At 36.9% G+C, this 14,020-nt stretch overlaps 1 protein-coding gene across 3 annotated transcripts in view; it reads left to right on the forward strand.

The window, feature by feature from the left end:
* RNGTT (RNA guanylyltransferase and 5'-phosphatase) overlaps positions 1-14,020 on the forward strand; it is a 308,561-nt gene that overhangs the window by 81,011 nt on the left and 213,530 nt on the right. For all 3 annotated transcript variants that reach the window (XM_058566657.1, XM_058566656.1, XM_058566655.1), the window contains exon 9: positions 12,547-12,682. In XM_058566657.1, coding sequence (XP_058422640.1) covers positions 12,547-12,682 — 136 coding nt within the window. The remainder of the gene's footprint in view (positions 1-12,546; positions 12,683-14,020) is intronic.

The following is a 14,020-nucleotide window of genomic DNA, read 5'->3' on the forward strand; positions in this document are numbered from 1 at the left end:
CCTTAAGTGCTGTGAGGATTGTCACAGGGCTGGAGGTGGGGTATACGCGTGTGTGCGTGTGTATGTGCACGTGCTACTTGGGTGAAGTGGGACTGCCTAAGAACCCTTCCAGCCCTTTAAGATTCCATAATTTTCTAATTCTTTGTAGATTGGTGGAAAGGAGGAGGGAGCATACTCTAGCCCACAGAAGTGGCAATTAGCAAGATGCATGTTGCTGGTAGCAAATAAATACAGTCCTGATTTGACAGTTCTTGTCACTAGTTGAAAGGTATGCTTTGTTACTCTACTTGTTGCATTTCCCCAAACTCTGTTGGTTGATTTTTTTAAACTTGTACACAGGAGGGGACATTATCAGTTAACTCTTATTGTTATGATAATTGTTGTGTTTCTTTTGGGTTGGTAAGGGAAATATGAACCCATGTAGATTTAATTATAATTTTTAAAAATTTATGCTGTTACTAATTTTTCTTTTAATGAGCTAGATTGTGGGGCAAAAACATGATAATTTTCCATTATGTACAGTAGCTTTTAGAATTATTGTATATTTATATATACTATTATTGTGAGTAAATCTTAAGAAGCTGTTTCAAGACATTGGAATATTTTAGGCTTAGGTTTGTTTTTATCATTCTAGTGTTTAGAAAACAATTTCCTAGACAGATTGAGAGAGCCACCTGATTCAGGTTTTTTTGAGTTCTCTGTTTTATTGCTCACTCAAGTCACGCAGCTTCTGATTTTACAAAATTTGCTTGGGTCACACCTATTCATGAAAAAATGAGTTAAGTAACTATTTACTGTAGTTGTTGTCTGCCTTTGACTGTGTAAATGTCCTTATAAGCTTGAGTTTATGGGCTGTGGGTTACCTTTACAGGGAATTACCTATGGTTTATTTTTCTACATTTCACAATTTCTGCATTCACTCATCTCTTTCTCCTCTCTGTTCGGAAGGGCTGTCCTCTTCTTTCCTGCCTACACTACAGGGTTCTTAAACTAATTCTTTCTGTTTTATCCAGGGTTCGTTTTGTCAGTAACCTCAATTCTTTTTTTGGATTGTGCAAAGTACTAGTTGTAGTATTGATAATAATGATATCCAGCCTTCTTTAAGTACTGACTGTGTGCCTTGGACATAGTATAATAACAAGAGCTGACATTTTATTACCATGTGTCAAGCACTGTTCTGTACCCATCACATATTAACTCATTTAATGCTTTTTCTTTTTTTAAATTGTGGTAAAATATACATTACTCAAAATTTACCATCTTAACCATTTTTAAGGGCAATGGTATTAAATACATTCATAATGTGTGCAAACATCACCACCGTTTGTCTCCAGAACTCTTTTCATCTTGCAAAACTAAAACTCTATACCTATTAAATGATAATTCCCTATTCCTCTCTTTCCCCAGCCCCTGGCAACCACCATTCTACTTTCTGTCTCTCTGATTTTTACTACTCTGGGTACCTCATATAAGTGGAATCATACAGTGTTTGTCTTTTTGTGATTGGCTTATTTCACTTAGCATAATGTCCTTAAGGTTCATCTGTGTTGTAGCATATGTCAGAATTTTCTTTCTTTTTAAAGGCTGAATAGGGGCCGGCCCCGTGGCTTGGTGGTTAAGTGCGCGCGCTCCGATGCTGGTGGCCCGGGTTTGGATCCCGGGCGCGCACCGAGGCACCACTTCTCCGTCCATCCTGAGGCCGAGTCCCACATACAGCAACCAGAAGGATGTGCAGCTATGACATACAACTATCTACTGGGGCTTTGGGGGGAAAAAATAAATAAATAAAATCTTTAAAAAAAAAAATAAAGGCTGAATAATATTCCGTTGTATGTATATACCACATTTTCCTTATCCATTCATCTGTCAGTGACACTTGGGTTGCTTCCACACTTCATTTATTTATTTTTGGTGAGGAAGAGTAGCCCTGAGCTAACACCTGTTGCCAATCTTCCTCTTTTTGCTTGAGGAAGAGTGGCTCTGAGTTAACATCTGTGCCAATCTTCTTCTATTTTTTTGTATGTGGGATGCCTCCACAGCATGGCTTGATGAGTGGTGTAGGTCTGTACCTGGGATCCAAACCTGTGAACTCTGGGCCACTGAAGCAGAGTGCGCTGAACTTAACCACTGTGCCAGCCGCACTTCCACACTTTAGCTATTGTGAATAATGCTGCCATGAACATGGATGTACTAACTCATATAATTGTAAGCATTTTAGGAGGTGGAGACTTTTGTTGAGAAAATTGAGTCTGAGAACAGTCAAGTGATTTGTGCAAAATCACACAGCTAGGAAGAGCCTGTCTGGGATGCATGTTCTTAACTACCACAGTAGACTCCCATAAATCTTTCTACGTTGGTACCTTCTGTTTTGCCTGCAGATATCTTCACCCCTATTTACTATATAGTGATATATAATTAATGGTATGTAATACAAATACGTTTAATACTAATGTTGGTAAACGAACTTACAGTATATTATTTTTTAACGTTTGTTGCATTTTAACTATAAATCAGCTCAATTACAAAGTAAAGTTGAAACTCCTTAAACTGGATTTTAAGGCTCCTACTTGTTCCCTGTATGCTTCTCTTCTACCAGTGGCGATTATTTGTTGTACATAATAGAATTATGATTTTCAGGAAACTTGGAGTGATAGAGTGATTTGAATAGGACCTGTTATTTGGAGTATGGGAGATTTCATGGAAGGAGTTTTGAGTAGAGTTTGAAGATATGTATTTTAGGATGAGATGGTGTAGTAGTACAGATACATAGGCTTAGAAACAGGCATGTACAAATTTCTGAGCAGTAGAGGATGGCAAAATGAGAAAGGGATAAGGAAGTTGCAGCTCAGGTTAAAGCATATACCTAGGAGTTGGACAGTTAGAATCATTTCATATATTTGATGAGATTTTTGGTTCCGATCTGCCTGCCTGTTTTTTAGGGTCTAAATAGTAAGCACTATTGAGTCTGGTATTACAAGCTCTGGAACTGGAATTTTCTTCCCAAAGCCCATAATGATAGCATTTATACCAATGACACATGTAAACAAAGTAAGCAAATTAAATTGTTTTTTAATTGTTGGGTGGTTTGGAACAAATTCGCTCTGTAACTTATTATACACCTCATTATTTCTGTTACTTATCAGTAATTCTGTGGAATGGGAGGGTGGAATGCAGAAACTGACACTGGGCCCTACACCTTGCCAAACTCTTTTATAGTGTTGGTTTTTAAGCTTTCCACAAGACTCTAAATCTTGCTGGTTGAAGGGAGTTTCCTGAAACAGAAACATCTATGCTTTGAAAATTATTATCTGTTGATAGAAATAAGCATACGTGATACTTTAGTGAGAAGGCTTGGAGAGTTTGTGATTTTTTTTTTAATGGTAGATACCTCTTGGTCTGCAAGATTTACTTGTGATGAATCACCTAAATTGAAATAAAAGTTAGGGTCTTGACTGATGATTTTTCCATAGACAAAGTTTACCAAGTACTGAGCTTAAACAAAAAAGTAGATGAACAGAACATAGTAGAAAATTTGCTGTATAAACATATAGAATAAAGATGGCTAAGCTTAGGTAGAAGACCTTTAAATGTTGGCAAATTGACCAAAAATGTTCAGTGGCATGCTGCTGGCCTGCCATTTAATATACAATTAACATTCTACGATCAAAGCCTGGTTAGATAAATTTGATAATTAAATTGGTGGGAAAGTGAATGGGCTTTGTAATTTAGAATTAAATAATACATGTTGTCTGTTTAATTAAGTGTTGTGTGTATGTAAGTGATCACATAATAGAATGAAGCTGCGGGCTTAAAGTGACTTGAAGACCATAAAACCTTATTCACATCTGTTTCATGACTTTAAATTGATGTGATATGAGGATTAAAAAAGAGCCAATCCTTTTGAAGAAGACTGCTGTGCTTATAGAATCAGTAAATCAAAATAAAAATACCTGTTGGGTTGGAATCTTTTATAATGCTGAATGAAAATTTTGATAGTTTTTGATGAGAAGAATATGTTAGAACTGTGTCTTTATTTCAGTGATTGTTAACAGCAGCAATAAAAAATTTAAAAAAGGTTAGGTGGTGGTAGTGTTACTGTATGTGTCTATGTTCTCTTTAATTTGTTAATGTGAAAATATGAATGACCTTAATGTGAATACCTTGAATTTCTGGGAAGATGAAATAAGGTAAAGCTGTACTTCTTCAAATAGTTTTTCTTTTCAAGGGTTGAAATGTTATTTTTGTCAGGTAAAACAGATAATAGCTATTAGTTTGAAAGTAAAGCTCATGTGTAGGATTACATTGTTTTATCAAATATTGATCCTTTTGTGGAAGCGATGCAAACAGTGATATTTAAAGTTACTTGAAGTCTTTTGCTGAGATTCCTTAACTTATGTCGGCTGACTTTAGGTTGTGTTTCTATAGAATTCTAGTCTGAGTGGTGGTTAGATTCCCAGCCAAACTTGCTTAATTCCTAAGGTAGCTAAATTACTTATTGTGCATGTCTGCTGTGAAAAATGATGAAACGTACTGTTCCAACACTGGTAACTAAACAGACTATAATTGGCAACAAATATAAGAAGTTTATAAAAACTGTATTTTGACTAGTTGAAAAACTATTGGGGAAAACTGATTTGATTTTATAAGGTAAGGAGGAGATAGATCCATAGTGTTATGGAGATTGTGAGGGGGACTCTGTGACACTGATTCTCTATTTTGTCTAGGTGGATTAAAAACTTACTACTCTTAATTTTGATAGATACCAATGTGTCACTACCCTTGATCAGAGTTTTCTTAGGCTCATTAATGGAACTAAGTGAATGAGGCAAGAAGGAGGAAAATATTTTTTCATTTAAGAAAATTGTGGAAAATATACATAACATAAAATTTCTTTTTTTCTAAGAGTTGAAAGAAACAGGAAAAAAATAGGTTAGAGAGGATGTGGGTATACTTTGCTAAAGAGATTACCACAGATAAAATTTGCTGAGCAGTGAGCTAGTGAGAGAAAAAGGCAAGTGTGCATAACCCCCCGTTCTTTTCGGGAAGAACGAAAGCTGGAGTGTGGCGAGTCAGCTGTTCTTGAATTGTTTTTAGAATAAGGCATGACAGGTGTTGGTGGGTAGGGGGGCAGAGTCTGACCAACTGCACTTATGTCAGGAACGTTTATAATTGTATCTGGGGAAGTGGCTCTAACCTGAATTTTCCTTTTAAGAAATTTTAATATACCTGAATTTATTTCTGTATAGCTGTACAGCCTTGAGTATTAGGTTTCAGGAACTTGTGTGCCAGTTCTAGGGGAGTAGAAATGAGAGGAAATGTAGCTGGTATAGGAACAGTAGAGGTTTGGCAGTGAATTCTTGTGAGAGAAAAGGTGCAAAGGGAAAGTAAACTCTGGGCTTAACGTTATACACTTATCTCTGTTGAAGGAGGGGAAATAGATGGATGCCTCTTAGCATTAAGTTATTATGTAAAGAGATAGTATCTTGGAACCTTTGGTATTGAAGATATGTTGGGGGACATAACAGTGGGGTTATGTCATAGGCACATTTAACTTACTTGAATTCAGCTGTATATTGTAGGCAAAAAGGAAAGAAAGAAAGAACAAGAACCAGCATATCCATTGCACTGCATTGACTGTAAGCAGTAGAAATCAACTTTGGCTAATTTAAGCAAAGGAATAAACTGGAAGGCTCTCAGGAGAACCAGTCTTGGAAAATGCATAGGAATCAAGGGAAGCCAGGCAGCATGGCACAGAGCCAAGGTCAGGCACAGGAACACTTTGAGTAGGAAGCCACCATTGGCAGTTGCTGACAATGCCTCTGCTCTTGTTCTGAATAATTTTTCAGCTGTTCCTATGCCTCTCTGTCAGTCACTCAAGTTAAAAGTTTTGGGAAAGGAGCATTCCATTGTCTGGCTTAGATCCTGAGCCTATTTCCAACCTGCCATGGACAGGGATAGAGAAAATCTGGGCCTTTTGGTTTCCAGTGTGAAAATGAAATTATCTGTATCCATATCAAAAACATGGTGTCTGTCACTTCTCCCAAACTAAATTGAACAATTACTCCTTCCTCCTTAAATGCTCCATGGCTCAGTAAATAAAGTGCACCTAGTTCCTTATGCCAGAGGTTTGGAAGTCATCCTTAACTTCTCCTGTTCTCTCAGCCTCATATCCAATCAATAGCATATTGTCCTGTCAACCTGCCTCTTAAATGTCTTGAATTTATCCACTTACCTCTAAGTTATTGTCACCGTAGTCTAACTTGGTGTGTAGAAGCCTCATAATTTCTCTCATCTACAGACTGGTTCCTACACTATAGGAGTATATGTTGTGTGGGGGTGAACTTTTAAAAATGCAGGTCAGATTATGTTATTAGTTTGCTAAAACCTGTCAGTGGTCCACTCTGTATTTACCTACTGTTTCTCAGCTCTACTCCACCCTTTTAAACTGTGATAGGAGACTGGGACTCTGCAAACTACATTTCTCAGACTCCCTTGCCAGCTTGCTTCCTTTTGAATTTTACCATTGGGAGCACTGGCAGGAATTTGGTAGGTGAGAGGAGGGACTCCTCTTGTTTCTAGGTTCTTTATACCTCCAGCAGCTGTTGACACCTGTCACTTCCTTCTCCTGCTTCTTTTTTTGTGAGGAAGAGTGGCCTTGAGCTAACAGCTGTTGCCAATCTTCCTCTTTTTGCTTGAGGAAGATTCGCCCTGAGCTAACATCTCTGCCAGTCTTCCTCTGTTTTGCATGTGGGCCGCCGCCACAGCATAGCTGCTGATGAGTGGTATAGGTCTGCACCCGGGAACTGAATCTGGGCTGCCGAAGCACAGTGTGCTGAACTTAACCATTAGGCCACGGGGCGGGCCCCTTTCCTGCTTCTTTTGGCACTCTCAGCACCAGCCTTGCTGCTCCCCCTCAGCGGTACCGGCTTCTGGGTGGTGCATCCCAGGTAGATAGAGTGCCCCTTGCCTCACTTCCTTACCCCCTGGGCTGTCTGCTTAGCTGTTTGAGCATCTTGCTTCTGGCCTCCTCCATAGAGATTCAAACTTGAGCTGCAGGGCTCCTCTCCTTAGAGGTCCAGGTACCAGCCATATTGTGCCACCTCGTTAGAGGTTTGAGCACCCAGCTGCATAGACCTCCCCCACCCTCTTCCAGGCATTAGTCCCATAGTGCCCTTCCTCCTCGCTCCTAGCTTCTGATAACACACCTCTTCCATTTTGATCCCACAGCCCTTCTGATGGTAGTCTTCTGCAGTTACTAATCTCTTGATTACCTTAGCCTTCCCTTTTTACCTTTTCAGTGTTCCAATATCTGTGTAACTAGTGTCCTCTATTAAGTCCCCTCTGTTTGAATTACTCATTATGGTTTCTGTTTGTCTCATTTGAGGGGTTTTCCATTTTCTAGGATAAAGTAAAAAAAAGTTTTTATTAATTCCTAAGTCCTTGGCTACTTCTCTAGTCTCAAGCCATGCCATTTGCCTTCTTTCTTTTTATGCTTCAATATTCCGAAATTTTTTTAGTTGCCAGGACATGCTCTGTTTTTGTGTCAAGGGTATTGCATCTGATAGACTGTGTCCCAAGGTCTGGTTATCATCCTCCCCCGTTCACCCTTCTGCCCCATAACAGTTGCTTGGCTAACTCCTGCATAATGCAGGTCAGAGGCAGTATACTGTAGAGGTTGTAGAGATAGGCCTTGGTCTGGGTTTTAATATCAACTTTGCTCTTTTGCCAGCTTTATGACCTTGAGCAAGTTGCTTAACTTGATGTGTGTTTCAATTTCGTCATCTAGAAAATGGGAATAATAATTTTACCTAAATGGTAAGGTTGTTGTAAGGTTTAAATGAGTTAATGTAAAGTGCTTGGAACACTGCTCCATGCATAGTCATTGCTCAGTAAGTGATGATAACCTGGAGTTATTACCAGCTACATGAGAATCCTTCTGGGATGCCTTTCCTGATCTCCAAGCTCTGACAGGTTCCACCTTTGCATGCTGCTTGTACATCACCTTTTCAGTACTTACTATGCTTGGCATTATTGGTTTAATGTCTTGTTTTCTTGCTAAGGGTCTAAATTACATGAAGTTACACGAAGAGTCTGTGCTGTTCACTGTTAGCATCCCGAGCATCTAGCACTGTGCCTGATACCTGCTTGGCCCTTTAGTAAATATTTTTTTTAAATTGATTAATCATTTTTAAAAGAAAAACTATAGTGAGTTTGATAGCAGTTAATACAAATGGATAGAGATGCTGGTGAAATGAATCAATTTCAGTCATCAACTTTTCTGTTTTTATTGCCCACTGAAAAGCTCTAGTATAGACGCTCTATAATAGGAGAGGAGAAATACCTGCTAATTTTGAAGCTGCCGTGGTATGATGAAAAAGGTTTAGCGTCCCATCTTAATTCATTGCCACTTACAAAGGGAAAGTGAGCTCTGATTAGACTATATTTCTATTTTTTATTTTTGTGTGTCTTTAATTTCCCCCCCCTAGGTTGTAAAAGCAATTTGTTCTTGTTTCAAAAATTTCTGAAAATACAAAAAAGTATAATGAGGAAAGCAAATATCATTGATAATTCCACATAGAGATGACAATTCTTAACATTTTGGTGTAGGCTTTCCTGCCTATCTTTACAATATATACAAAGTTTTATCTTCCTACCCCTCGTAATCATATTATGCGTTCTGATTTTTAACTTGCTTTTTCTTCGTTTAATGTATTGTATATCTCTTTCCATATTAATGAATATTTTTATCATCATCTAAAATATGCTCAAGTAGTATGCTGTTATATGGATATGCAATATTTATTTAACTTATCTGCTAAATGATGGACATCTGAGTTTCATTTTTTCACTGTTATGAAATGCTGTGATGAGCATCCTTGTACATATAGTCCTGCTTAACAGGTATTTATTGAGTGCCTTCTATGTGTATTCAGATAGACTGTGCAAGACACTTGATCTGTGGGAAAAAACAAAGTTGATATGATCTCTGTTTTCATAGAGTAGGTAAGATAAATTCTTAGAAATGTGCTTGATGGTCAGGTTTGGTCTGAATTGGTGATAAATTTAAATTATAAGATGTTTAAAGACTATTTTAGTCTCAGACTACTATTAGTAATGTGTAAAATGCTATTAGTCACCAATATATTTTTTTATCAAATTTCTTCTTTAATTATGTACTTCCTAAATTTTATTAAGGTATATTTGGTGGTTTTACTTGATTAGCTATCTCACATCTCAGTGACTGCCCTGAAAGATTGTTTCTAGTCAAGCTGGAAAACCAGCATTTAAAGTAAAACCGGGGCTGGCCCTGTGGCTTAGCGGTTGGGTGCACGCGCTCCGCTGCTGGCAGCCCGGGTTCGGATCCCGGGTGTGTACTGACGCACTGCTTCTCCGGCCATGCTGAGTCCACGTCCCACATACAGCAACTAGAAGGATGTGCAGCTATGACATACAGCTATCTACTGGGGCTTTGGGGAAAAAAAGGAGGAGAATGGGCAATAGATGTTAGCTCAGGGCTGATCTTCCTCACACACACAAAAAAAGTAAAGCAGTTTATGAATATGGCTTTTCTGTAATCTGTATGGCTTTGGTATATATAGTTTAATATAAAAAGTCAATCAGCGTTTTCTAATTCAGTGAAACTTCTACTGAATTAATTAATTTTTATTTTTTAATGAGAATGGACATAATACAAATAACTTAGTAATTCTGAATATTAAATTTGTAATTGAGGTAATTTCCTAATTAATAAAAAATTATGTTACAGTAGTGATTCATACCCACTGAAGGTAGAACTATAGTTATATACTAAGCCAGCATCTGACAGTGTGTGGGATAGGGAATAGTTGCCTCTTTTTAAAGAATCTGGCTGCTTTCAGAGACTTTGGAGTGATGTGGAAATATTTCCACGTTCCTTACCTTCTCTCCATAACGTCAAGTAGCTCCTCACTTTTTGTAGGTGTCACAAAACAAAAGAACACCTGATTAGGAATGACTGGAGTTCAAACCAAAAAGCATATCCTAGAAACTTGTTCCAAAGCCTGAAAATTTGTATGTGCAGAAGAATCCCTAAATACCAACTGCTAAATAATTTCTCTGGTATCTCTGCAGATGCAAGCTGTGTTTCCCATGGGCAATCTTTTATAGTGAATTCTGTCTTCTAAAGCCTTGTCTTCCTTGGTCTTTTAAATCTGTTTACATATAAGTGTACAAAAACAGTATTTTCTTTTAATTAATACTCTACTTGAAGTAAAAAGAAAAGTCTGCTAGTAAGATACTTATATATATATATAAAATAGGTGTGTTAAAATATGAATAGAAAATAAACAATTATGACAGAAAAAGCAAATATACCAGCATGCTTGGATTTAATATTTATTCTGTGTGAACATTGTATTTAATTCTGAGCTTCTGGGCAGCCAATGAAAAGGGAAATATAATTTCTGTCATCATCATATGATCAGAAGAGACAAGCCATTTCTTTTTATCTGAATTGTAAAATTTATTAGCATAAGTCAGCTTTTTTCAAGTTGTGAATATGGAACACCAATTCTGCTGAATATTACCAGATATCAGGATTAAGTTTAGGAAACAATGGGCTAAATAAGATAAACAGACTTAACATGTTTTCTCATAATCTTAAATATTCCTAATATGTATCTTGACTTTCTGAGAGGTACAATGTTTCCTTAATTTATTTTGCCACAAAATGCTCTTTAAAGTAAATATTAAGCTTTGCAAAATGCTGGCCTAGGTCCTTAAACAACGTGATGGATTGTGTCTTTGATACCATTTTTGCAGAAGATATCACAATTGCTTTTTATTTAGCTTTTTCTTTATGTTGATTTAAATTCTCTTTGAAACACAATCCAGGGCGAGGCTGACTTCTTCCAAGAAGCCTAGATTTTCCCTATCCATCAGGAATTTCTGCTTTTGAAAACCATGTGCAGGAAGACTTTGGGAGCTAAATATTCCTGTTGACTGCGAGCCTGCTGGCCTGGCAGTTGGTCTAGGAGTCTCTCATAGTCAGTCCAGACTGAGGCTGATTTTATTTGTCCTAGTGAAACCTGAGTCTCCACGATCCCTGTCTACTAGGACTACAGCTGTTTCAGTATGTAGCAAGGGCCTGAGCTCTCTACCTCCTCCCCAGGGGCCTGCTGGGACTATGTAATTGTTTTGAAGACACTAGTAACAGCATGCGTCCAGTCCAGTCCCAAAATGTAAGCCCCTGTGGTCTTCCTTACTGCTTTTCACCCTGTTGTCGCACACTTCTTTTACGTCAATCAGTTCTCCCATTTCTCCTCACCTATCCAAAACATGTCTATTTGCTCTTGAGAACACTCGTTTATGGGAAACTAATTATCCAGTATTATATTAGCCACCATCTACTATGTTAGCTTCCATCTCTTCATTTAATGTTTCTTCTATCCCCTGGCCTTAACTTGATTCAGCTCCATTTTTCGGTCATTTCTTCTTTTTTCTGACGTACCTCGTGGGTTGGACAGACTGGTCAACATTCTCAGTGGTACATCCAGACTATTATTCTTCCACTCTTCCATTTTACAACAAACAAAAAATGAAACTTAACAAAACGATTCTGTTCCTTTGAGGCTCATGCCTTTTAACTTTCGAATTTATACCTGTCAATTTTCTCTCATTCTTTGAAGAGTTTGGTACCTGGGCACGGTCTCCATTTTCACCCCAAATTTTGCCATTATCTATCTGGTAGCATAGTGTGTCAGTCTGTAATTTCCTCAACTTGAATCCACTTAGACTTTATTTTTATATGTGGTGTGGAGTAGAGCTCTGTTCTTGATGATCCACTGATGGGGAATCAGTGATGATAACTTGACCATTTGAAGAATGATGCATTTTAAAGTATAAATTCCCCCATATATTGATTGGTTCTAAGAAGATAAGGGCTAGTAAAAACTCTCATGAGCTTGTGTTTAAAAATATTTTAATCTTATAATAATAAATAAGAATTGTACCTGAAGTGGTGATACTGGCTATATCATAATATCGATTCAAAGAGGAGTTAGCTGTTTTGCTAACTGTAGTGTGGTAGAGAGAGCATTGGATAGTTTGCGTTCTGGCCGTTTGCAAATCACTTACTTTCTCTCTTTTTTTCTACTGCAAAGTGGAGAGAGTAATACCTAATTCATACATTTGTTGAGCCAATAAAATGCAATAATTGCATATATGTGTGTGTGTTTTGTAAACTCTGATGTTTAAGAGCTAATAACAATTAAAGAACTACTCTCTCCTAAGATAGATCATAAGATTGCTCTTGAACATCACATTGTCTCCATAAAAAGCTTTGATTTCTCTATACCCTGTGTTTTTTATAGGAAGCAAAAAGTTTTTGAAAGAGAATATTTGTATTTGTAGTACTTTAATCTGAATGATGGTGGAGGGGGGGACTCTAGTGAACATTATTCCACGCAGCTATTGTAAGTCTAAGGAAAAACAATTTAATTGTTATTTCTTAGGACCCTATTCATGAATTATACTGTTAATATTACCTTTTTAATGTTTCATTTACAGATATATGATGTTGATTGATGGCACAAATGAAGTTTTTATGGTTGATAGAGATAATTCAGTGTTTCATGTTTCAAATCTGGAATTTCCATTTCGTAAAGATCTCCGTATACATTTATCAAATACTCTCTTGGATGGGGTAAGTCATATTTTATCTTTTTTTTAAAAACAATTAAACATTGACATTTTTCTTTCTCTAGCAAGTAAATGTGTATTTTTATTAATTAAATAGGAAATTTAGAATCTAGTTGTTTTTTATTGAGGTATAATTGACATATAAAGAATCAAATCCAGTTTTTATTAGGATGTTAAATTCCATTTATGTCTTACCCACTCTTACTATCACTTGATCATTGTCTTGGGTATGTGAACAAAATTAAATTTAAATTTTTTTGCACTTTGTGATTGAAAAAAATAATTCTTGTTAAAAAAGACTAATTTTATTTTATTATTTTACTTGTCAATTGAATTTTAATTATGTGATATGACATACCACATTTTTCCCTTGGCTCTTTAGCTATGGACTAATAGTTCTTGTTTAAAGAGAATCATGCCTTTGAAAGCAACCACTGTACTTTTACATTTGAATTTTGAAAGCTGATAAGAATTTTCCTGTTTCAGAAAATCTATATTTAATAATCATGAAATTACTTGATTAAAAATATTTTAAATTTCTTCCATGCAAACAAGCTTTTTTCTCCCCAATTCTAAAAATATTGGTTCATTGTAAATAAAAATTAAAATAATACAGAACATTACCAAAAGGCTGATAAAAATCACCTGAACTGCTACCACTGGAGTAACTTCTGCTACCATTTTAATGAACATTATTCCAGACTTTTCTCTGTGCCAGAGTGTTCACTGTTACATCTGCTCCTGAGGGATATAACCCATTCATATTAGTAATAGTAACTCAGAGCATAGATTTTTTTTTTTTAATAATTTTATTTATTTATTTTTCCCCCAAAGCCCCAGTAGATAGTTGTATGACACAGTTGCACATCCTTCTAGGTGCTTTTATGTGGGACGCGGCCTCAGCATGGCCGGAGAAGCGGTGCATCGGTGCGCGCCGGGGATCCGAACCTGGGCCGCCTGTAGCAGAGCACGTGCACTTAACCGCTAAGCCATGGGGCCACCCCAGAGCATAGATTCTTAAACAGAATGTGTATCAGAATCTTTAGGGGAGTTAGGACCCCTTCTAGTCCCAGTAAGATCCTGAATAACCTTGGTACCTCAGCCGTGCTTGTATATGAGTGCTCTGGTAAAATATATACACACATGGATAGTTACATAATTTTGCATGAAAAGAACCACATGTTGCATGTGTTTTATAACTTATCTTTTTTTCCACTTATCAATTTGTTTTGGACATCTTTCTCACATAACTATCTGAGTGGTATACTGTTGTATATGTAAACACCATAGTTTGAAGTTTCCAAACTATCTTGATTGTGAAAATTGTAGAGCATGCTTGTTA

Source organism: Diceros bicornis, chromosome 23 (assembly GCF_020826845.1).
Source record: "Diceros bicornis minor isolate mBicDic1 chromosome 23, mDicBic1.mat.cur, whole genome shotgun sequence".
Taxonomy (NCBI): Eukaryota; Metazoa; Chordata; class Mammalia; order Perissodactyla; family Rhinocerotidae; genus Diceros; species Diceros bicornis.